The 22,100-nt window shown below is 15.5% G+C and overlaps 7 protein-coding genes across 7 annotated transcripts, besides 50 other annotated features; 3 read left to right on the top strand and 4 right to left on the bottom strand. All coding sequences in view use genetic code 6, as the record gives it.

Annotated features, from left to right (window-relative positions):
* Nucleotides 1-127: 127 nt before the first annotated feature.
* On the bottom strand, nt 128-2,465 carry IMG5_010820 (protein kinase domain protein; the record flags this gene model as incomplete). The annotated part of the gene is made up of 9 exons (XM_004039711.1): nt 128-216; nt 637-743; nt 969-1,005; nt 1,101-1,308; nt 1,359-1,584; nt 1,645-1,795; nt 2,092-2,109; nt 2,274-2,389; nt 2,437-2,465. The coding sequence occupies 9 exons, from the start codon at nt 2,463-2,465 to the stop codon at nt 128-130; spliced, it is 981 nt and encodes a 326-aa protein (XP_004039759.1).
* Nucleotides 750-784: a microsatellite.
* Nucleotides 1,009-1,069: a microsatellite.
* Nucleotides 1,015-1,068: a microsatellite.
* Nucleotides 1,807-1,902: a microsatellite.
* Nucleotides 1,822-1,902: a microsatellite.
* Nucleotides 2,019-2,053: a microsatellite.
* A 659-nt stretch (nt 2,466-3,124) lies between the features above and the next one.
* Nucleotides 3,125-3,159: a microsatellite.
* A 30-nt stretch (nt 3,160-3,189) lies between these two features.
* Nucleotides 3,190-3,235: a microsatellite.
* A 902-nt stretch (nt 3,236-4,137) lies between these two features.
* On the top strand, nt 4,138-5,185 carry IMG5_010830 (hypothetical protein; the record flags this gene model as incomplete). Its single annotated transcript, XM_004039712.1, has 4 exons — nt 4,138-4,499; nt 4,544-4,605; nt 4,660-4,797; nt 4,842-5,185. The coding sequence occupies 4 exons, from the start codon at nt 4,138-4,140 to the stop codon at nt 5,183-5,185; spliced, it is 906 nt and encodes a 301-aa protein (XP_004039760.1).
* Nucleotides 5,186-5,815: 630 nt separating this feature from the next.
* Nucleotides 5,816-5,874: a microsatellite.
* Nucleotides 5,875-5,962: 88 nt separating this feature from the next.
* Nucleotides 5,963-8,450, bottom strand: IMG5_010840 (PH domain protein; the record flags this gene model as incomplete). Its single annotated transcript, XM_004039713.1, has 6 exons — nt 5,963-5,985; nt 6,616-6,752; nt 7,096-7,700; nt 7,755-7,906; nt 7,957-8,322; nt 8,435-8,450. 6 exons carry the CDS (start codon nt 8,448-8,450, stop codon nt 5,963-5,965), a joined length of 1,299 nt encoding a protein of 432 aa, XP_004039761.1.
* Nucleotides 6,756-6,813: a microsatellite.
* Nucleotides 6,807-6,871: a microsatellite.
* Nucleotides 6,813-6,863: a microsatellite.
* Nucleotides 7,008-7,048: a microsatellite.
* Nucleotides 7,059-7,083: a microsatellite.
* Nucleotides 8,332-8,419: a microsatellite.
* A 1,930-nt stretch (nt 8,451-10,380) lies between the features above and the next one.
* On the bottom strand, nt 10,381-10,647 carry IMG5_010850 (ribosomal protein, putative; the record flags this gene model as incomplete). The annotated part of the gene is made up of 2 exons (XM_004039714.1): nt 10,381-10,488; nt 10,546-10,647. The coding sequence occupies 2 exons, from the start codon at nt 10,645-10,647 to the stop codon at nt 10,381-10,383; spliced, it is 210 nt and encodes a 69-aa protein (XP_004039762.1).
* Nucleotides 10,648-10,652: 5 nt separating this feature from the next.
* Nucleotides 10,653-10,677: a microsatellite.
* Nucleotides 10,670-10,729: a microsatellite.
* Nucleotides 10,730-10,790: 61 nt separating this feature from the next.
* Nucleotides 10,791-10,865: a microsatellite.
* A 132-nt stretch (nt 10,866-10,997) lies between these two features.
* Nucleotides 10,998-11,044: a microsatellite.
* Nucleotides 11,045-11,298: 254 nt separating this feature from the next.
* Nucleotides 11,299-11,329: a microsatellite.
* Nucleotides 11,330-12,548: 1,219 nt separating this feature from the next.
* Nucleotides 12,549-12,583: a microsatellite.
* A 225-nt stretch (nt 12,584-12,808) lies between these two features.
* Nucleotides 12,809-13,516, bottom strand: IMG5_010860 (hypothetical protein; the record flags this gene model as incomplete). Its single annotated transcript, XM_004039715.1, has 2 exons — nt 12,809-12,857; nt 12,954-13,516. 2 exons carry the CDS (start codon nt 13,514-13,516, stop codon nt 12,809-12,811), a joined length of 612 nt encoding a protein of 203 aa, XP_004039763.1.
* Nucleotides 13,517-13,951: 435 nt separating this feature from the next.
* Nucleotides 13,952-14,084: a microsatellite.
* Nucleotides 13,952-14,087: a microsatellite.
* Nucleotides 14,088-14,461: 374 nt separating this feature from the next.
* Nucleotides 14,462-14,529: a microsatellite.
* Nucleotides 14,489-14,563: a microsatellite.
* Nucleotides 14,500-14,563: a microsatellite.
* Nucleotides 14,536-14,584: a microsatellite.
* Nucleotides 14,544-14,603: a microsatellite.
* A 17-nt stretch (nt 14,604-14,620) lies between these two features.
* Nucleotides 14,621-14,684: a microsatellite.
* Nucleotides 14,625-14,719: a microsatellite.
* Nucleotides 14,720-15,394: 675 nt separating this feature from the next.
* Nucleotides 15,395-15,490: a microsatellite.
* A 186-nt stretch (nt 15,491-15,676) lies between these two features.
* Nucleotides 15,677-15,710: a microsatellite.
* A 468-nt stretch (nt 15,711-16,178) lies between these two features.
* Nucleotides 16,179-16,245: a microsatellite.
* A 23-nt stretch (nt 16,246-16,268) lies between these two features.
* Nucleotides 16,269-16,314: a microsatellite.
* Nucleotides 16,312-16,355: a microsatellite.
* Nucleotides 16,356-16,844: 489 nt separating this feature from the next.
* IMG5_010870 (phosphatidate cytidylyltransferase, putative) lies at nt 16,845-18,267 on the top strand (the record flags this gene model as incomplete). Its single annotated transcript, XM_004039716.1, has 3 exons — nt 16,845-16,971; nt 17,101-17,618; nt 17,707-18,267. The coding sequence occupies 3 exons, from the start codon at nt 16,845-16,847 to the stop codon at nt 18,265-18,267; spliced, it is 1,206 nt and encodes a 401-aa protein (XP_004039764.1).
* Nucleotides 16,987-17,041: a microsatellite.
* Nucleotides 16,987-17,063: a microsatellite.
* Nucleotides 16,987-17,073: a microsatellite.
* Nucleotides 17,047-17,084: a microsatellite.
* Nucleotide 18,268: 1 nt separating the features above from the next.
* Nucleotides 18,269-18,357: a microsatellite.
* A 110-nt stretch (nt 18,358-18,467) lies between these two features.
* IMG5_010880 (hypothetical protein) lies at nt 18,468-20,167 on the top strand (the record flags this gene model as incomplete). The annotated part of the gene is made up of 3 exons (XM_004039717.1): nt 18,468-19,343; nt 19,390-19,635; nt 19,835-20,167. 3 exons carry the CDS (start codon nt 18,468-18,470, stop codon nt 20,165-20,167), a joined length of 1,455 nt encoding a protein of 484 aa, XP_004039765.1.
* Nucleotides 19,652-19,701: a microsatellite.
* Nucleotides 19,694-19,793: a microsatellite.
* Nucleotides 19,710-19,833: a microsatellite.
* Nucleotides 19,712-19,833: a microsatellite.
* Nucleotides 19,730-19,832: a microsatellite.
* Nucleotides 20,168-20,684: 517 nt separating the features above from the next.
* Nucleotides 20,685-20,734: a microsatellite.
* Nucleotides 20,735-20,779: 45 nt separating this feature from the next.
* Nucleotides 20,780-20,818: a microsatellite.
* A 61-nt stretch (nt 20,819-20,879) lies between these two features.
* Nucleotides 20,880-20,975: a microsatellite.
* Nucleotides 20,901-20,968: a microsatellite.
* Nucleotides 20,911-20,966: a microsatellite.
* Nucleotides 20,976-22,100: the final 1,125 nt, after the last annotated feature.

Genomic DNA, 22,100 nt, shown 5'->3' on the forward strand with positions numbered 1-22,100 from the left:
ATAATCAACAAGTGAATCGGACTTTTTAATTCCATAAAAATTGCTTTCTTAACTTACAAAGCTTATTTATTTTTACAAATCTCCATCGTTTTACTCGTTTTTATTTAAATTTAATTATTTAATATCATCATAAATCAATTAAGATTTAGAAATCTTTAACTAACTTGAAGAATTTTAAGATTAATTATTATCTTCTGAATTACAACTCGAATATTCCTTTTATAAAATTTATTATAATTGTAATTCTAATTATTAAATTTTAGTTTATTTTATTTAATTTTCGTGTTCACTTTATTAATTATTTTTAGGACTACCCATTCCTATCTATCTTTTTTTTTTATTTATTTATTTATTTTTTTACTTCTTCTATAACAGTATCTTTCCATTTAACCTTTTCATTTAATTCATTATTAATTTTTTTCTATTCTTCGTTTTATTATTATATTTTTAATTTGTAATATTAACTATTTTCTTTATCTTTTATTTCTTTTAAGTAATTTTATTGTGTAGATTGACTCAATAAAAATTGAAAGTTTTTAAAAGATAAAGGCTTTTCACTTATTTAAGAATCTTGCGCAAGAAATGTTTTTAATTAAACTATTGAATATTAACTAATTACACTAATACATAATTTACTGGTCGACTCTTTAGGGATTTTAGTATAAAAATTATTTTTAGATAAAGCTTTTTCTAAAGTTTTTATTATTATTATTGTGTATCTTATTACTATTAATCTTCTAAGTCTAATAATATATATAAATATATATATATATATATATTATATTTATTTTTTACTTATACTTTTACTATTTTTTAAATTATTATGTTTAAATTTGGCTTCCAATGATAATTCAATTTTATTACTGTCTGTTAAGTTTTATATTTCATTAGATTATTATCTTTATAGCTTAATTTATGAATCTTCTTTTAAATCAAATTTAGATATATTGTTATTATTATTTTATAACAAGTTTAAATTTTAATAATTATCATTTCTAGAAAATTCTAATATAAATATAAATATATAAATATATAAATATATAAATATATAAATTATATATATATATATTATTTTTTTATATATAATTTTATATATTAACCTTCATTTAAGAAGCTTTATTTTAATAATTCGTATGCAGATAATCTACTATCTGGATTTTTAGAAATCATAAAATTTATAAACAATGCCATTTCATTACTTATATTTTTAGGTAAATAAAAAGGGACTTTATTTTAAAATTTCTTCTTTATTGTTTCAATTGTTAAAAAATCCTTTCCTTATTACCATGGATGATATCCATTTATCATCTTTATATATATATTTTTTTATTTTTATTTTATATAAATATATTTTTTACTTATAAAAATATTATTCCTGCACTCCAAATATCAGAAGAAAATAATAGTTTATCTTCATTTAAAAGCTTATTTTTTTCATTATTATAATATATATATTTTAAAATAATAATTACTTCAGGAGCACTCCAATAACTTTTTAAATAATTTATATTTTTGAATATATTGATATCTGTTAATTTAATATATCCATAATTATCAACTAAAATATTATTAGGTTTTAAATTTCTAATAATATAAAAATATTAAATTTTTTAATAATATATATATAATAAATTATATTTTTACCCATGTACAATTTTATTTGAATGCAAAATATATAATGCTTAAATGATTTATTTTAAAAAATATATTGCTAGCTTAATTTCAAATTTATGAAAAGATTCAAGTAAAAATCCGATAGAACCTCCAGGTACTAATTCTTATAAAATATCAATACCTTTAAAATATTAATAGATATAGAAAATATATATAAATAATATATTATAATTATAAAGAAATAATATATATATATATATATATATATATATATTTATATATATATATTATTTTTTTAGCTTTTTATAAAAAAATAATTAAATAAAAAAAGGCCATATTCCGATTTTACTTTGCCTATATAAATTGTCCAAAATTTATTTATTTTTTTTTGGTTTTTTTTTTTTAAAAAAAATAAACTAAAAAAAAAATAATAAAAAAATTATAAAAACAAATTAATATATAATAAAATTTATTTACCACTTTCTTCATTTTTAACTATATTTTTATAAAAGCAAAAACATTAATAATCTTCTTATAAAAGTAAAATTTATTAAACTTAATTAATATTTAATTCTAATTTTTTAATTTCATCTTATTAATACTTAAAAAAAAAAATAATTGTGTTGATTTTTTTTCTAAGAAAAATAAATTAATTATACATACTGTTTTTATAGCTATTAATTTTCCATCTATTAAGTCTTATCCTTAAACAACTCTTTCTTCATTTTTTTTATATTTAGATTTGAAATATAGAGGATTTAAAATAGTTTGAAGGCTATTTTATTAACTAATTTATTTAAATATTATTTCTTTTTTTTTCACTTCTTAATTTTATTTGATATTTTCTTCATTTTACTCTTCTTCGCTTTCTTTATCGTTTTCTAATATTTCTAAAATACAATTTCGTTAATTTAATTCTTCTTCTAGGCTTTCTTGTTCTTTTAAATAAAAATTAAAATCTTCGTTTTTACGTGAAAAATCTTCATGATTATTTTAACGAATATCAATGCTTAAAGTTTTTAAGGGTTTACTAAAATATTAATTATTTGGATTATTTTCAATAAAATTATAGGTTATTTTATTTTCAACTAAATTTTATTTCTATTAATAATTTTCTATATCATCTTCTTATGTTGATTTTATATTTTTATTTTTACAAATTCTTGATTAGATTTTACTTGTTTCATCTATTAATTTTGATGAAGTATTTTTTCTTAAACTTGTTTTTATATTTATTGGTTTAATAAGCGAATCCTAATTACTTTAAATAATATTAATTTTAACTTTTAAATGTTTTTTTTACACTTTGCTTATTATTTATTCATTCTAAGGGTTAGTGGCTGTTTTTGGCTTTTATATACAATTTTTAATACCCATATTTAATGTTTATGATGTTTATTTTTTTTTTAATTTTAATATAAAAATAATTTTTAAATTTAATATTATTAATTTAATTTAAATATAAAAATTAAAAAAATAATAATATATATTATCTTCATATATTTATTATTTATATAAGAAATATTATATAAGTATATTATATAAAACACTGTAAATTATAATAATTTTAAAAAATATTAATTATATTTATAATTTTTTTATTCATTATTTTAAATCTTTTAAAAAATTTTATTACTTTTATGTTAGTTTATATTTTTTTATATATATATATATATTTTTTTTTAGACATTTTTCTTAATATTAATTTAAATATTTTTAAAAGGATAATTCATCTTATTTAAGTTTAAAAAATAAATATTATATAAAAATTATACATATATATGATAATACTCTAATTTTTTTTAAGTTTTTTTGATAATTTTAAATTTATTATTTATATTCATATTTTAATATTAGGGAAAAAATAAAATTTGATTATTGAAATTTTTTTTTTATAAAAGATAAATTAAATATATAAAATCAGTATTTAAAAATATATATATTATAATATTAGTATATATAAAAAATAAAAATAAATTTATATTCATTTTATTAAATTAAATTATTATATAAAGATAATTTTATTATATAATCTAAAATTGTAACAATTTTAGTTATTATATTTTTTTGTAAATAAAAATCAATTTTATTTTTTATATTTCTAACATTTTTTTAATTATACATTAAATAAATTTTTATATTTTATATTTTACTTATTTAAATCTTTATATTTAGTTAACATATTTATTTAAATAAGTAATTTATAAAATATAATTAATTAATAGATAAAATTAAAATTATTATATCATATAATGTAATATAAAAATAATATATAATAATTACATTAACTATATATAAATAAATAATAATTTATTATATATTTTTTTAAAAAATAATTAATACTTTATAAATAAAAAATAAAAAATAAAAGATATATATAATTTAACTATACATACATAAATAATTTTTATATTTATTTTTATTTAAAAAAAAAAAAAAAAAAACCCAACATTCAATAAAAATACTATTATTATTATTATTTTTTAAAAAAAAAAAAAAAAAAAAAAAGTTTTATAAATAAAAATGAAAAAATAAAATAAAAAAACATAATTAGATGAAAGAGGAATAGCTTTTAATTTATTTAATTATTTATAAAATGAAGAAACACATACATCTTCTAAAATAAAATAACCTTTTGTTAATATACCAGACACAATTTATTATAAATTTGGATAACCAGTAATATGGTATTTTACAGATTCAAATGGTTAAGTAAAGAAAAAAATGAAAAATAATTTAACAGTAGAAGCTATATAAGAATGTTTTTTAAATAAAACACCAGAATGTAATATAGTAGCATTTTTTATATCAATAAATCACGTGAAAACTTAAGATTATAAATTTGAGTTTTTTAATTAAAAATCTTTTTGTAATTTTATTATGTTGTTTTCTTTGTAAAAATAAAATATATAGAATAATTTATGAATAGTAAAAGTTATGATAAAGAAGGTTATCTATAAAGATTTATTTAATCAAAGGGAATATATAATAGTATTATTTTTTGTTTGTTTGCTTAATTTATTATTTTATATTTTATTATAAAAGCTATCATTAAAGCTATTTGGTCTCCTTAAATATGCTTTTTTGAAAAATATGTAAATAAACTTCCTATTAATGATATTTCTTTAGATATTTATTAAAGAGTTATTAATATTGAGACATTTTAGAATTAATGTGAAACAAGTTAAATTTAATTTTTATTTTTTGAAAATAAAATAAAATAATAGTTAATTTAAAAGGAAAATTTTTAAGTGAAAAATTAGATTAATTAACAAGTAAAATATCTTAACATATAGAAAAAGTATCTCCTTATGGAAATAAAATCAAATAAATGGAACTTATTTATAAAATGGACTAAAAAAATAAAATCTATTTAATTTTATGTCAAAATATAAAAACTGAAGAAGTAGAAATATTTTTTTATTTTTTTGTTTGGTTTAAAATTAATTTTTTTTAAAAAAATATATATAATTTTAGAGTATTCATTTTACAGAAAATAATGAATATTCTTATAGTATACCAGATTATATTAATTAAAATAAAATTTAACTATAAAGGCCTTTAATTTTGAATAAATCTGATTTGTATTTTTATTATTTTTTTAATTATTTTTATTATACTAGATGCTTAAATTGTGATAAATATATAGATTAAGAATCTGTATATCTAATAAATTTAGATACTGTCATTTAAGCATGGGAATTTGATCATATTTCAGAAGATTAATATATGGCATCATATGAATTATCAAAGGTTTATAATCTTTTATATATATATTAAAAAAAAAAAAAAAAAGAATGAAAAATTATTAAAAAAATAAAAAGAATTAAAACAATTAAATACTTAAGATAAAAGAAAACATTCTACATTTAATTTTTATAATGTATTTTTTTTTTTTTTTTGATATAAAATTTTTATAAAAAAATTAAAGATTAATAAAAACTATTAAGTCCCTTAAGTTTTAAGAAAACTTTTTCCTAATTTATAATATGAACAATTTATAAATAATAAGAGTAATCCAATATTTTAGTTAAAAAAAATAAGTGTATGCGAAGAATGTTACTTAAAAATACTTGATAGTGCTTTTTTTGATAAAAATATTAGAAATCTTGCAAAATATATAATTAAATCAAGTACACATAAAGTAGAAGACACAATTCCATTAAGAAATGACAAAATATTCTTCCATAAATTCGTAAAAATATATATATATATATATATATATATATATATATATATATATTAAAATAAATATATATAGAAATTATAAGCTATTAAAACAGAATTATCTAAAAATAATAAAAATAGTCAATTAAATACAGAATCCTTAAAAATAAATAAATCTTAATCAATTAAGACTTTTTCTTAAAGCTTTTTAGATAAAGATTTGTTAAATTTTGATTCAAATAAATATAATTGTTATAAATCTGGAGATATATAATATAAGCCTATGAAATAATTTAAACCTATAAAGCTAAAATAAATATAAAGTTAATAAATTTAAATATAATCATTAATAAATGAGAAATTAATAATAAATATGAACAAAGAAGAAATTTAAGAGAAAAAGAATAATAGTGTATTAACTAATATGTATAAATAAAAAATTGCTCCGATTTATTAAGTGGATAATTATAGTATAAGTAAAAAAGCTTTTAGTTAATTAAAAAAATAATATCCAGAATAAATTGAAAAGATTTAAAAATAAAAGGAAAATTTAAATAATTTAATTTAGTAAATTCATAATAATTCTTATTAGTAAAATAATATAAGGAAATTATGTAAAAATATGAGTGAAAATTAAATTATTAATAAAAAATAAGAAAATTAAAAAAATAATTGAAAAAAAAATGTTTTATATATATTTTATTTATTTTTTATTTTTTTTCTCATAATATTTATATTTTAATAACAAAATAAATTTATTTAATCAGACATTAAATATTGGATATAATGATTTCTCTCTTTCACATTTTTATAAAGATTTTCGGTAATATTTACAATTTACCCAATCTCCTTCAGATTCTTTTAAACAATTATCATAACAATAATAATAATTTGAGCATTCAGTATTAAATTTTTTATCCATTTCATGGCTTCCGATTTAGATATCATCTTTATTAATGTAACCATATTTACTAATATATATATATAAATATATATAAATATATATTTTAATATATATTTATATATATATATTTATTTTATATTTTTTTTTTATTTTTATTTAAATTTTTTTTTAAATTTTTTTGTTATAAATTTACATTTGTTTTTCTAGCTTTTTTATACATTTATTTATCCAAATTATTCATTTTTTTTTATTTATTTTTAAAAATTTTAATATTTATTTTACTAATAATATATATTTATATTTATTTAAAATAACAAAACTTTAAAAAATAATATCTAAAAATAAAATATAATTATATAAAAAAAATATATTCAATTTTTTTTAATTTTTTTTAATTTATGTCTCTCAACCTTTAATCATGTCTTTAAACTTCTTCCATTAATTCTTTCTCTGCTTAAGATTTTTTCAAATCATTTTTCAATAAATATAACATATCTATTCTAAATCTAGAATCCGAAGGTAATGGGTTTACTTCATATTCACATCTATATGGGAAATCTTAAGAATCATCCCAATACCTTACATCATCGAAATCTATATGAGAATTCCAAATACCTGAAGCCCTAGATATTAATTCTACTATATCTTTATTCATGTCTAATGAAACTTCTTATTATTTTTTTGAAAGGGACTTATGGGCTTCCATGAATTTATCACAGACACCAGGATGTACTTTATAGATGCAACCTATAAATTCATCGATTTGATTTTTTTTAGAAAATAAACTTGTAAATCCATTTGCATTATTCGGATTGTAAATTATTTCTAAAATTAAGTTTTGTGAAGGGTTAAGTACATATGCTTTTCCGAAACAATTTAACATACGAGTACCTATTGCGGTACCAAATAAATTAAAACTATTCCATAGACAATATACTTTTTAATTGTTTTATTTAAAATGAATTATTGGATTTCCTTGCAAATAACCAGTTAGGGAATTTGCTCCCATATTTACCTTTTTTATATATATTTTAATGCATTTATAATGTATTGTATCTTTTTTATTTACTGCTGAAATATGACATCCATATAAATCATATCCTCTTCCATATAAATAATAATTAGAAATAGGCGGATGATGTGAAGTCTGTTCGAAGTATATAGGACATCCATTTAATCTACCTTATAAAGTTTCACCAATTATAGGATTGAAAGGTTTTTCTATTTATTTTTAAAGAATATAAAAAAATAATATATTAATTAATATATGCCTTAATTAAATCCCATAATAAAGGAAGATAACATAAAAGCTGCGCAATATTTAATTTATTCTATATAACTATTTGTTAAACCTCCTTTTTCTAAAAAGTTTGGGGCATGTCCAAATCCTTTAGCAAGTCTTTAAATCATTGATTTCTTATCAAAAAGTTAAACTGGCATGGAAATATTCATAATAGATTTGCCATTTAAAATATTAGAACCGATTTTTTTCACTATACTATAAATAACTAGCTTTTATTCTTTCATTAATTATTCGTTTAAATATAGTAAACCGCCTTTTTTTTCATCTCTTTTATAATGTAATCCCCAACAATAATGTCCTTTTTCTTTTGTTGAAGGCACTACTTGATTCATTCCTTTTTTTTTATATGTATATAAATATATTTATAAAAATATATATATAAAAATATATATATATATATATATATATATATATATATATATATATAATATTTATTTTTTATTTACCTTTTATTATTCTCATTTCATGCTTATTTCTAATACATTATCTTATATATTCTTTATTTATTATTTTTATTATAAGTGTATCTATTTCTTAATTAGTATAATCGTTTTCAGCATTTCCATTTGTTACAGGGCTTTCATACAAATAAATATATATAATTTTACTTTATATATGTTTACGTATTCATAACAATTGATATATATTTAGTTTTTAAAAAATCGTCATCACATTCATCTGAGCTTTAAGAATTTCTTTCTTATTTATCATTGACTAAAATTATATCTATTTTTGGGTTATTATCAATTTATTTAATTGAATTAAGACCTAAAAAGCCATTTAAATATTTTCTAATATTTAATTATGTGTCTTCTTAGTTTTAATTTTTAAAAGAAGCTTTTGTTTATATAAAAAATCTGGTAGATTTTGAATTTTAGAAATCTGAAAAAAAGCAATATTTATTAACAAATTTATTATTTTCATCTAAAGAAACACCCTACTCTTCTATTTATTAAATTTCCCAAATAAAATAAGCATTTGATAGACGAACAGAATACCTAAAAAACTAAACTGGTATCAATTAAATATTATTATTTTCCTAAAATTTAAACTAAAAGTACACATTATTCAAATTATTCCATAGTTTATGCTAAAAAACCACTGGATTTATCTAATAATCCTATATTTAAGTATTCCAATGTCCCTATATACTTGAAGGCATTTAAATTTCTTCGAAAATTTCCTAAACTTTCAAATTTTCGAATAGTGTATTAAAAAAATAATTATCTTCACAAAAATTGATATCTTTTTCTAATTAAACTCCGTTATTTTATTATTATAGAAGTTTTTTATAGAAATTCTATTAACTTTCAGAATAACTTAATAATATTTCCTTTACATCCTATTATATTATTTAGGGAGTTTCTTTTAAAATAGAATCTATAAGGGACGTATCTATTACTGTATCGGGCATAAACTATAAATATTTGAAGCTTTGGGATGGAATTTGTACTTTTTCATTAGGTTTTCGTTCCTAATATTCATCTATTTCAAATTCAAAACTACAGTCTTCTTATTTATTTTTCTATTTCTTTTTTTTGTCTATAGTAGGCTATTTTTTTTTTTCGGGTTAACCAGGTATTTATAGTGTATTAGTATTGTTTTTTTAATGAATTTATTATTATATTTATGAATTTTCTTCATTGTTGCTTAAATTATATATATTTTTTATTATATTGTCAATTTCAAGTTTCCATTGCTTTGCTTTTTGTTCGTCAAGATCTCCTATGGAAATTATTTTTTGGGTATTTTTTTAATTGTTTTCTTTTATTAAACGGATGTTAAAGTAATAAATTTTAGAATTTTTTGATTTACCAACCCATTCGGTAGTATAATTTGGGATTTAGAAGGATTTTTCTTTTGAGTTTTTAGAGTTTTTTAATATCATAGTTTACTTTTTATAATTAAGAGTTATTTAGCGTTTATTCCAAAATTTTAAGATTTTACTTCGTTTGTATATTAAACCGATTTTGTATGATTATGTGATTTTTTCAGGATGTTCGTCGTTAGATTAAGATTACATATTTTTATTTTTTCTAAAAAAATAAATATTTGTTTTTTTTTTGTATTATTTTTTTGATTTTTTATTTGGATGTATTATAAATATATATTTTTTAATTTTGATATTATAAAAAAAAAAAAAAAAATTAAATATATATGTAAGTTTTTTTTGTTATGTTTATAGATAGATTTTTATTTTATTTGATAATTAAAAGATTTAAATATTTTTTATATTATATATATATATATTTTTTTTTTTAAAAAAAAAAAATATATACATAATAATGTTTTGTAATACATATATTTAATCCTTTCTTCTAAACACAATTTTGTAATAATAAAAAAGAAAACCCCAATTAAATAATATTTATTTCAAATTTAATGTTTTCGTTCATTTCCCAGTTTTTGCTTTTACTCTTCTTTCAAGAGATTTATTCTTTTTAATTGAAGGATCATTTGCAATAGCTCTTCTTCTGTTTCTTAAAAACTTTGAGTTAACCTTTTTATATTTATATATTTTATTATTTCATAAGTAAATAATTATTGTATATATTACTCCTTTTAATGAAATATATCTTTCATTTTTAGGCTTTTTAATGCCATTTCTATGAGACTTAGAAATTTAATTTTTATTAGTTGAATTTTTTGATTTTGCCATTTGTATTTTTTTTTTTTTTTTTTTTTTTTTGTTAAAAAATGAATTTTTTATTAAAAAGAATTAATATTTTTTTATTAAAAAAAAAAAAGAAAAAAATTGAAATTATTTTAATTCACATTAATTTTATATCGAAAAAAAAGAAAATATATATATATATATATATATAAATATATATATATATATATATATATATATATTCTATAATATTATCTATATATTTTTTTTTATTAACAATTCATTTCTAATACATTTTTTAAATCATTATATTGTTTTGTAAATTATTAAAAGTATGTAAATTTCCATTTTCATAAATTTATAAAAAAGAAGATAATTCTAAAAATATATTGTCACTTTAAATACTAATAGACTTTTCTTTAGATAGTATAGAATTTTCTTTTTTTATACTTTTTTCATTATCTTGCTAATACTCTTGAATTTTATCATCTTCTTCTTGTATTTTTTATATTTTTTACTAAAATTTACTAAACTAAGAAAAATTTTACATATTATTCTTTTTTTCCTATTCCAAAACTCCCATAGGGATAATACTTGTGTGTCTTTTTGTATTATTTCGTTTATTGTTTCTAATAGATAAAGGACTATTGTCATTATAATGTGAATTTTAATCACTATGCATACTATTATTCTCTATTTCTTCTTAATTTTCTTCTTAAATTTTCTTAATTAGGTTATTAGTTATAAAGGAAGTTCCCAAATTAGTACCTATACGTTTATTTTTACGAAAATCAATATGAGTATGGGTTTAAATTTAAATAGATGGTTTAGGTTAATAATGATTTTTATTTAATAATAAACTTATATTTTATACCTTTTATTATTTATGGAATTGATGTATATTAAATTTTGAAATAACATTTTCTAAATTATAATTTGGGAAATAAAATTGAAATTTTTTGAAATTATCAAGATCATAAATTGAAAAGAATTCAGTTTTATTATCTGAACCTTCAACAAGGAAATTTTTGGAATTTTAATTAATTTATAATTATTAATTATTAATTAAAGAAAAGAATTTATTTTAAAAGAAGTTTTCTATTTATTAATTTTTTAAAAATATATTATTATTTTCACTATTTTTTTATTTATTATAATGCATTGAAGTTACTGTTCGTAATAATTATTATTTCTATTCTTAATTAGATATAGATGATGATATACTTTCTTATTTTTATATTTTTTATTATCCATTATTATCTTTTAGTTTCAATCTTTTTGAATTTCGTCTAGAATCTCAGTTCTTTTTAACTCCAAAATTTATACTTATTTTTTGTTTATTAGATTACGTTTTTATACTACTGTTTAAGGGGATATTTCTTATATATTTTCTTCGTTTTTTATTATTAAGTCTGTGTTTATGTAATTATTTTCATCTATTTTGATTATCTTTTTAGTCATTTTTTAGAAATAATCTATTTTTACTATCTAATGATTTATTACTAATAGTACTACTACTTAAACTATTTGTGGAATTGTTTTACTGTTTTATATCTGAGATTAATAAATTGTCTTATGTATTATTATTATTAATAATTTCCTATTAATTATATTCTTATTGATTTTATAATTTTTCTTAATATTAATCTTCTTCAGAATTCGAAATAAAATCAAAATGACCATAAAGTTCATCTAAAATTATAGAAAAATTTTATTAGATTTATTCAGCTTTTTCATATATGTCTTATTTTATTAAAAAACTATGTTAATATTTTTTATCTCTTTAAAGTTTTTATTTTTTGTATCTTTTTTAATTAATTGAATAATTCATTATTTTCGTAAATTTGTATATATTATTTAATAAATGAATATATGGACAATTTTAAACTAAATGCTTAAAATCACAACATGAATAATATTTCATTGCTAAATCAAATGAAAATAAGATATATATATATATATATATATATATATATATATAATTAAATATTTTAATATATATTTATTAATTTATATTATACCTATTTTATTCTTCTTTCTAATAATATTATAAATATTCTCTTATTTCATTATATATATCTTTTGAAATTTTCTTTATATGCATATAATTACTTATTATATACATCATTTCTTTTACATATTTGTCTTAACTACCTAACAATTCAAATATACTTCTTATTTAATTAACTGCATATGCAAAAGTTCCTCAAGAAATTAACATAGTAACAATACATAAGATATTCATATGTTGTTGTCTTTAAATTTTTATTTATTATAAAAAATATATTCATTCATATATTTATACATACATATATATATATATATAATAAATAAAATACACAAAAAATTACTGGAAGAACATCTCCATATCCTACTGTAATAATAGTGACTGTAGAAAAATAATATGCAATTAAATACTAAGAAATCCAATTTTTGTTTTCATAATCTTATTTAATAATCCAAGACTATGATTTTTCTATCGCTATATAAATCCAAATACAGGCAAACAAATGGGCTATAAATAATATAATAGACAATAATTTAAAAAGAGAAACTAATTATTATTATGTAGGATTTAAATGAAAAAACTCTTCTATTTTCCGAATTATAATTGTTATTCTGTCATTTTTAAAAAATTAAACAAGCATTAACATCCCTCATCTATCTCTTAAAGGGAAATAAAAATAGTCTATAAGTAAAGGTATATTAGATAAAAAATCAGTTATTAAATGACTTTTAATGTAATTCTTTAATATTAGATAACGGTCTTAAACTAGTATACCTTTTTCGAAATAACTAGTATTTAAACAGATGAAATTATCGACCATAAATAGAAGAATTCCAGTATTAAAAAGTTCTCTAGAGACAAAACTTTAAAATCCTGATTAGAATGTTATTTATAGAGGGACAGCATAGAAAAATACTAGAATAAAAATTAATTATATGATATCCCATATTATTAAATAACTATTTGAAGGGTTAAAAAGGGGCAAAAAACTGAAAGATTTTTTAGAAAATATTCTATTTTTCATCATCTTAATAATAAGCTAAGTTTTTATTTATATAAGCTTGCTTTTTTATTACTGTATTATTTTCGGCTAAAGAAATGTCTCGAATTAAATGTTTTTGAAGCTTTGTTAAATTTTTAATTCTGTGAGTGTATGTAAATTTTGTTATATGTTAAAAAAAAAATTTTAAGGCAAATCTCTAATTATTTGTTTGATGGAGTTTAAAAAAAACTTTTTCGACTTTTTTGGTTAATATGTCTTCACGTATATCGTTGAATATGTTTTTTTCTTTTTTTATTTATTATTTTAATTCATCTTTTTCTTCCCCTTGTTTATTGGCTTTTTATATTTAAATAGGAATGTTATTTTATATTTAAAAAAGAATGTTATTTTATATTTAAAGAGGAATGTTATTTTATATTTAAACAGGAATTTTTTTTTATATTTAAATATGACTGTTGTTTATTATTTAAAGAGATTTTTTTTATGAATTTGAGTTTGATGAAGAAGATTGGTCTGGAGGAAATTTTTTTTATTTAAGAGGTTATTTAGGTTTAGCTTTTTGAGGAATTTGAAAATGTCCTTTGCATTATTAATACTTTAATTGTTCCTATTTTATTTTCAAATTTAAAAAATCTAGATTGTATATGTTTTATATAATTATAAAAATGAACAATTTATTAACAGATTAACATAATATATAAATGCTTTATATTAATTTTTTAAAATAATATATAATTATTTTTATAAATGCTTAATATATTAAAAATTCATAAAAAAAAACATTTTTTTATAAAAATATTATTTTGTTTAAAATTTATTGTGAAATTTCAAAAAGAATTTATGTAAATAATATATAAAAAAATAAAAAGTAAATTTTAAATATAAAATAAAATAAAAAAAATATAAAATAAAAATATGTAATTATAAAAAATATATTAAATAAAAATATAAATATTATATTTAAATAAAAAAGATAATATATATATATATATACATATATATTTATTTTTATTTTTATTTTTTATTCATTTATTTTCAATTTTTTTCATTTTTTTTCAATTTTTTTCATTTTTACTTATTTTTATATTATTAATTATAATTTTTTTTTTATAATATTATTTCTTCCACTTTTTTTTTTTCTATTTTTTTAATTAATTTAACATATTGAAGAATCATATTTTATATTATCATAATTTAATATTTTTTTAAAAATATAATTATTTCTTATTTATTTTCAAATAAATTTTATTTATAAAAATCTAATTTTATCAATTTATTTTATATTTAAATAAAAATAAAAATATTTTTATGGATTAATTAGCATTTACAAATCTATAAAATAGTATTCTTTTTTTCGAAAAAAAAATCCTAAAATAATAAATAAAGGTATAAATTAAATGAAATTAGAAAAATAAAAAGTAATGTAATATTTATAATAAGATAAAATGGATTTATAAAGATTATTATTAGCATAATCTAAATTAAATATTTAATACATATAAAGTAAGAGATTATAAAATGAAAGAAAAGAAAAATTAAAAAATATGAATAATTTATTAAATTAATCAATCGAGAGTTTAAATAAAGTAAATATAAAAAAAAGCATTTAATATATATTATTTTTTTAGATTTAATAAACATCTAACAAATTAACATATGCTTTAAATAATGAAACTGATTTAATGAAAGAAAAATATACTAAATTTAAAGAATTTTAAGAATGATTGTATTTTTATTGTTTATGTATATATATTTAATTATTGTATATTGATATTAAATATAAAAAAATATGTTTTTAAATATAAATTGTAAAAAAAAGAAAATATTTTGTAATAAAATTAAGTATTAAAAAAAAATTTTGTAAATAAAATTTAAAATTATTAGTATTTATTAATTAATTAATAAAAAAAAATAACAATATAAAATTAATATATATATATTATTTATAAATTATATAAAACATTATAAATAAATAAAAATTTTTAAAAATAGAAATTATAATCGATTATAATAAATATATTTTATGAAATTACATATTTAATATATATATTATATACATAAGTTTTAAATATAAATTTAAATTTAAATTTAAATTTATAACATTTTATATTTTTTAATTATAAAAAAATAAAAAAAATATTTTTAAAGACAATTATTATTATATTATAAAATAAATAATAATACTAATAATATAATTTTCAAAATATATGATTAAAATTTTAGGTTTATTTACATTTTTTCTAAGTATATTATAATTATTATAATATTATTAAAAATATTTATAAGCTTATAATATGTATATAAAATAATAATCTTAAAAACCTTAATTCCAAAAAAAAATTATTTATTAAAAAGAATTTCATGATAAATAGATTTTTAATTATTAACTTATGTAATTTAAAAAATAAAAATGTTTATAATAATAATTTTTATAATGATATATATTAAAGGAATATTAGTATAAATTTTAATTAAGTAATAATTTAAAATATAAAGTTAAAATTATATTATATTTATATTTACTTATCTGATATATATTTATTAATTAATATTGTATAAAGGAAAATATATTATATATATATAATATATATATATATATATATATATATATATATATATATATATATATATAAAATAAATTATGTTAGTATTTTTTTTATTTTAAAATAATTATTTATTTTATAATTAATATTTTTTTTATTTTTTTTTATTAATTATAAATATTTTTTTTTAATAATTATATTTTAGAATTTATAAATATAATTTTTTTTTTTTCTTATATAAAAAAAAAATTTATTTATTTTAAAATAAAAAAAAAGAAAGAATTTGAATTAAATAATTTTCTATAAATAAATATTATAAATAGTTATTTACATATTAAATTAATAAATATTTGATTTAGTAAAATAAAATAAAATCAAAATGAATAAATCAGAAGAAACAGATGAAAAAACAACAGAATAAGAATTTTCAGCTTCAGAAAATGAATTAAAAATTTTTTAAGATAAAATGAACTAAAAACCTAATTCTAACGTAAAATATATATATATATATAAGAAAATCAAAATTAAAAACTATTTTTAATTTAATAAATGAATAAAAAGAAATAATTATAGTAATAACAATAATAATTATAATAAGAATAAAATAAATTATCGAGAAATATGCCTTTACCTATAGTATAAAACAAGTTAAAAATAACAAAAATAATAATATAAATAAGTTATATATATGTATAAATATGCATACAGTTTTATGTAAAGAACAGTATGGACAATAGTAATGTTAGTAGGTTTTATAGGAGTAATAGCATCTGGTCCTTTATATTGTACATTTTTGATATAATTAATAATGTTTAGTAATATGAAATTGAATATAAAAAATATATAAAAAATATATAAAAAATATATAAATAAATATATAAAAAAATTATTATAATATATATATATATATATATATATATATTTATATTCATTATTTTATATAGGTATTTTTAAAGAAATCATATCATTGAAACGAAATTTTAATAAAGAAATTCGTATTCCTTGGTTTTTTGTAATTAATTGGTATTTTTTTTTTGTAGGGAATTATTTTTTCTATGGTCTTTTATTTTAATAAAAACTGAAAGGAGTAATAATTTTTAATACTATTTTGTAAATAATGATAAAATATCACAAATTTATATCTTTCTCATTATGGATTATAGGCTTTTTAGTATTTGTCATATCATTAAAAAAAGGTTATTATAGATATTAATTTAGATAATTTGCATGGACTCATTTAGCTCTTATTTTAGTTGTTGCTTAAGTATCTTTTATAATTGTAAATTTATTAGATGGAATGATTTGGTTTATTTTACCTACTATGTTAGTTATTACTAATGATATTTTTGCTTATATTTTTGGAAAAATATTTGGAAAAACTAAACTTATTGAACTTTCGCCAAAAAAAACTTGGGAAGGATTTATTGGAGGATTTTTTAGCTCTATATTATTTGCTTTATTTGTAAAAAAATAAACTATATATAAATATAATAAAAAACTCGAATATTTTTTTTATTTTTTAAAAATTAAATAAATTTAAAAAAAAAAAGTTGTCAGGTTTATTATAATAAATTCCACTATTAATTTGTCCTTCAAATAAATTAATTTTTACGCCTTTTATTTAACCAGATTGCACACCTAATTAAATTTTTATTTATAAATAATATGATTTCCCAGAAGTATTCTAGGCTATTTTTAACATTTAACATATCTATTTTTCAGACTTTTAGTTCCATTCATTAGTTTTGAGTATGTTTGCATCTCTAATAGCTCCTTTTGGAGGTTTTTTTGCATCAGGATTTAAAAGGGCTATAAAAATAAAGGATTTTGCTGACGTAATTCCAGGACATGGTGGTATTACAGACAGAATGGATTGTTAATTATTAATGGTATATATATTTTTTATTATATTGTAATTAAAAAAAAAAAAGGGAATGTTTACTTATGTATATATACATTAGTTTGTATTAGGTAGTCAATCCTAAAGTGTAGAAAATATATTAATGGGAATCGTTTCTCTTTCTAATGAAAAATAAGTTTTAATTTATAAATAATTAGGAAAAATTTTATTATAGAAAAACTTATTATTAGATAATAATAATAATTAATGAAATATAAATATAATTATATATATATATATATATATATATATATATATATTTATATATATTTATATATATATACATATTCATATACATATACATTTATTTTATAATTTTACTTATACAAATTATATATTTTTTTAAATCAATCTTTTTTTGTTTATAAAAAATTTAAATACATTTATTAAATTTATCTAATATATATATATATGGGTTCTCTTCTTATTGATATAGGTTAATGTGGAAATTAAATAGGACTTTAACTTTTGGATTATTTTGATTAAACATCTGGCTAATATGAAGATTCATATTTAAAGAGATAAGACTATAATTTATACCATTCAATTCATATAGATACTGAACCTAAAATAATAAAACCAATAACAGAAAACAGGAAGAAATATTCATATATAAATTCAAAAAATGTACTTTATTTATAAAATGGACGCGGTAATAATTGGTGTTTAGGTTATATGGACGAATAAAAGTTAATATAAAGGCAACAATAATAAAAAAAGGATGAAATTGAGGTTAAATTTAATAAATTTTCTGAAAATAAAATTTAATATAAAAATGTTTAAAAAATAAATGTGAATAATAATATATTAAAAGAAAATACATAAATGATTGAAAATTCAACAGAAATAATTCGAAAAGAAATTGAAAGAACTGACTATTTTATTGGAATTAATATGATTTCAAGTATTGGAGGAGGTACTGGGAGTGGTTTTGGTTCTCGTTTATTATAAGAAATGAGAGAAATATTTGAAGATATAGAATTAATTAATACTATAGTGTTTCCAAATAAATCTGGAGAAAGTACTCTATAACATTATAATTGTGCTTTATCGTTATCTTATATGTAAGAGTATTCGGATTGTATAATTTATTTTTAGAATGATAAAATTAACACCTATTTAAATTATTCTTAAAGTAAAAGTGTTGAAAAAGTAATTGATTTAAATAATATTAATTAATATATAGCTTCTAATATATTAAATTTAATGAGAATAAATGACTATAAAAATTTTAATAGATTTTATTTTGATATTTTGATGGATACAGCTCCAATGAATGATATGAAAGTATATAATATTTATATGTATATGTATATGTTATTTTTTTAATTAGTTTGTTGAAATTTATTCTACACCATATTATTATAATAAAACATAAAGTACTGGACCTGAATGTAAATGGGAAAAAACACTTGATTGTTTACTATCTTAGGTTAACGTAGATTATTAAAATTAAATTGTTTCAACAAAAGATAATGAAGATAATTGTGGATTTGAATATGATTTTATGAAAAATGAATAGAAAAAAGATGTTTCAATAACTACTTAATGCATTTTGAGAGGAGGAGATGTTTAAAAAGTTAATATAAATTTATTATATATATATATATATATATATATATATATATATATATATATTATATATTATTTAACTATTTTATATTTATTATTATTTTATTTTTTTTTTTTATATTTTTTTTATTTAATTTTATTTTTTTATAATTTTTTTTTCTTTTTCATTTTTTTATATTTTTTTTTATTTATATATTTATTTTTAGAATGTAAAACAAAATGAAAGTCTAATGAAATATATTAATAGGAAAATTGTTTAAACTTTTAATCCAGTTTTATGGAATTGCGATAATATAAATTACGAATATATAAATGAAAAAGCTAATGAAGGAATAGATTATAAAATGATACTCGCTATTAGTAATAGGTCTAATATTGCTGGAATTATATAAAATATTAATGATATTGCTTAATAAAAATTTAAGGCAAATGCTTATTTACATTGGTATTATTAATATGGACTAGAAAGATCAGACTTTGAAAATTCCTTTTTAGTTTTAGATAATATTTGTAATAGTTATAATAATTTAAAAATATGATAAAAAATTAATTGTATTTATATATTTTAAAAAAAAAATTATTTATATTGTTTTAAAAAAGGTTTTATTTTTTATATTTACAAAAACAATATTTTTTGCTTTTTAATAAAAATATTATTGAAATATATTATACTAAAATTAAATATATATAAATTAGATTAATTATATATATAAGCTATTTTTTTTTTTATATAAATCTATTTTAATAAATAATTTATTATTATATTAAATATAAATTATAAAAGTTTAATATATAAACAAAATACGTTTATCTAAGAAATAATTAAAATAGAAATAATATATTGCTTTTTTTTTATTAATTTATATAAATTCATTTTAGTGTATAAATTATAAATAAAAAAATAATATATTATTATATAAAATATTTATTTAATTAAAATAGACTATATAATTAAAAATAATAAAATTTTTTTTTTTAGATATTTAATAATATATTTATTTTTTAATAAAAAAAAATTTATTATATACATGTTAATTATACATATATATAATTATAATATATATATAAAATATTTATATTTTTATATATATATAAATAAAATATTTAATCTTTAAACTTTTTATTATAAACAACAATTTATATCATTTATATTTAATTTTTCTTTATTTTTTTATATTTTTTTTCATTTTATAATTTATTTGAAAATACAATATTATATATATAGTATAAATAAATATTATGATAAAAATGATATTGATAAATTTATGTATTTATATATTTATATATTTATATTTATATTTAATTATTTATATATATATATTATATATATATTTATATATTTTTATAAAAAATAACTTTTTTTTTTGATTACTTTTCTAATAATTTTATAAAATTTAAATTATTCTCTCTTCTTAAAATATATTATAAAATTAAAAATATAAATGTAAAATTCTTAATAACTTGAAATTTCAACATCTAACTACAATATAATTTATATCTCTAAAACAAATAAAATATTTTCCAACCAAAATTTATTAAGTAATATACCTATAATTAACCCTTAAATTAATATAATTTAAGACAACATAATCTAAATTATATTCATTAATGCCAATATTTTTGAGGACAACATTTAATTATTAAATTTAATGCATAAATAATCGCCATAAAATTAAAAAGAGGGAAAAATGGAATTAAAAATAAACATCAATACAGATAATAATAATGAATAGTATTTTTCGTTTAGTTTTTCGATAAAAATAATTGAAAAAAAGAACTTATTATCCTTAATATACTAATTAAATTAAAATAATAGGTAAATAACATACTAAATAAATATATTTTTAGGCTTTTTTTAGTAAAAAACTGATATAAAATTATAATAAAATTGTATATTAAATCCTGAGAAAATATAAGATTTAGATAATGAGAATTCTACGGCTGGAATAAAAGTGAAAAAAATCGATAAAAAAAATGTTGTAAAAAACTACATAAAAGGCTTTCATAAATTTTTAAAAAATATAGATTTTTTATTATAATAATTTCCTTTTTTTACCAAAAACAGTCTTAATTTAGAAATTAAAAAATTAAAAAATAACGAATAAAATATTAAATATAATAATAAATTAATCATCTAAATTACTTAATCAGAATTAAATCCAGTATTTTTATATTTTTTAGAATAATAATTAGAAAATTGGTTACTTTAAAGTAGTGTTTAAGATATTTAAGCACATAGAGTTGTCAGAAACGATTATATTAAAGCTTGTTTGGATCCATAGAGTGTAAATAGATTAAATAATTTAAGATGTAGGAATAGAAAGGAAATTTAATAATAAAAAAATCAGGCTAAATGATAAAATATAAATATTTTATCTTTTTCAATTTTTAAACATATACATATATATAAATATTTAATTTATTTTTTTATTTAATTTATAAAAATATGTATTTATATTTATTTTTATTAAT

Source organism: Ichthyophthirius multifiliis (assembly GCF_000220395.1).
Source record: "Ichthyophthirius multifiliis unplaced genomic scaffold scaff_1120509249543, whole genome shotgun sequence".
Lineage (NCBI taxonomy): Eukaryota > Ciliophora > Oligohymenophorea > Hymenostomatida > Ichthyophthirius > Ichthyophthirius multifiliis.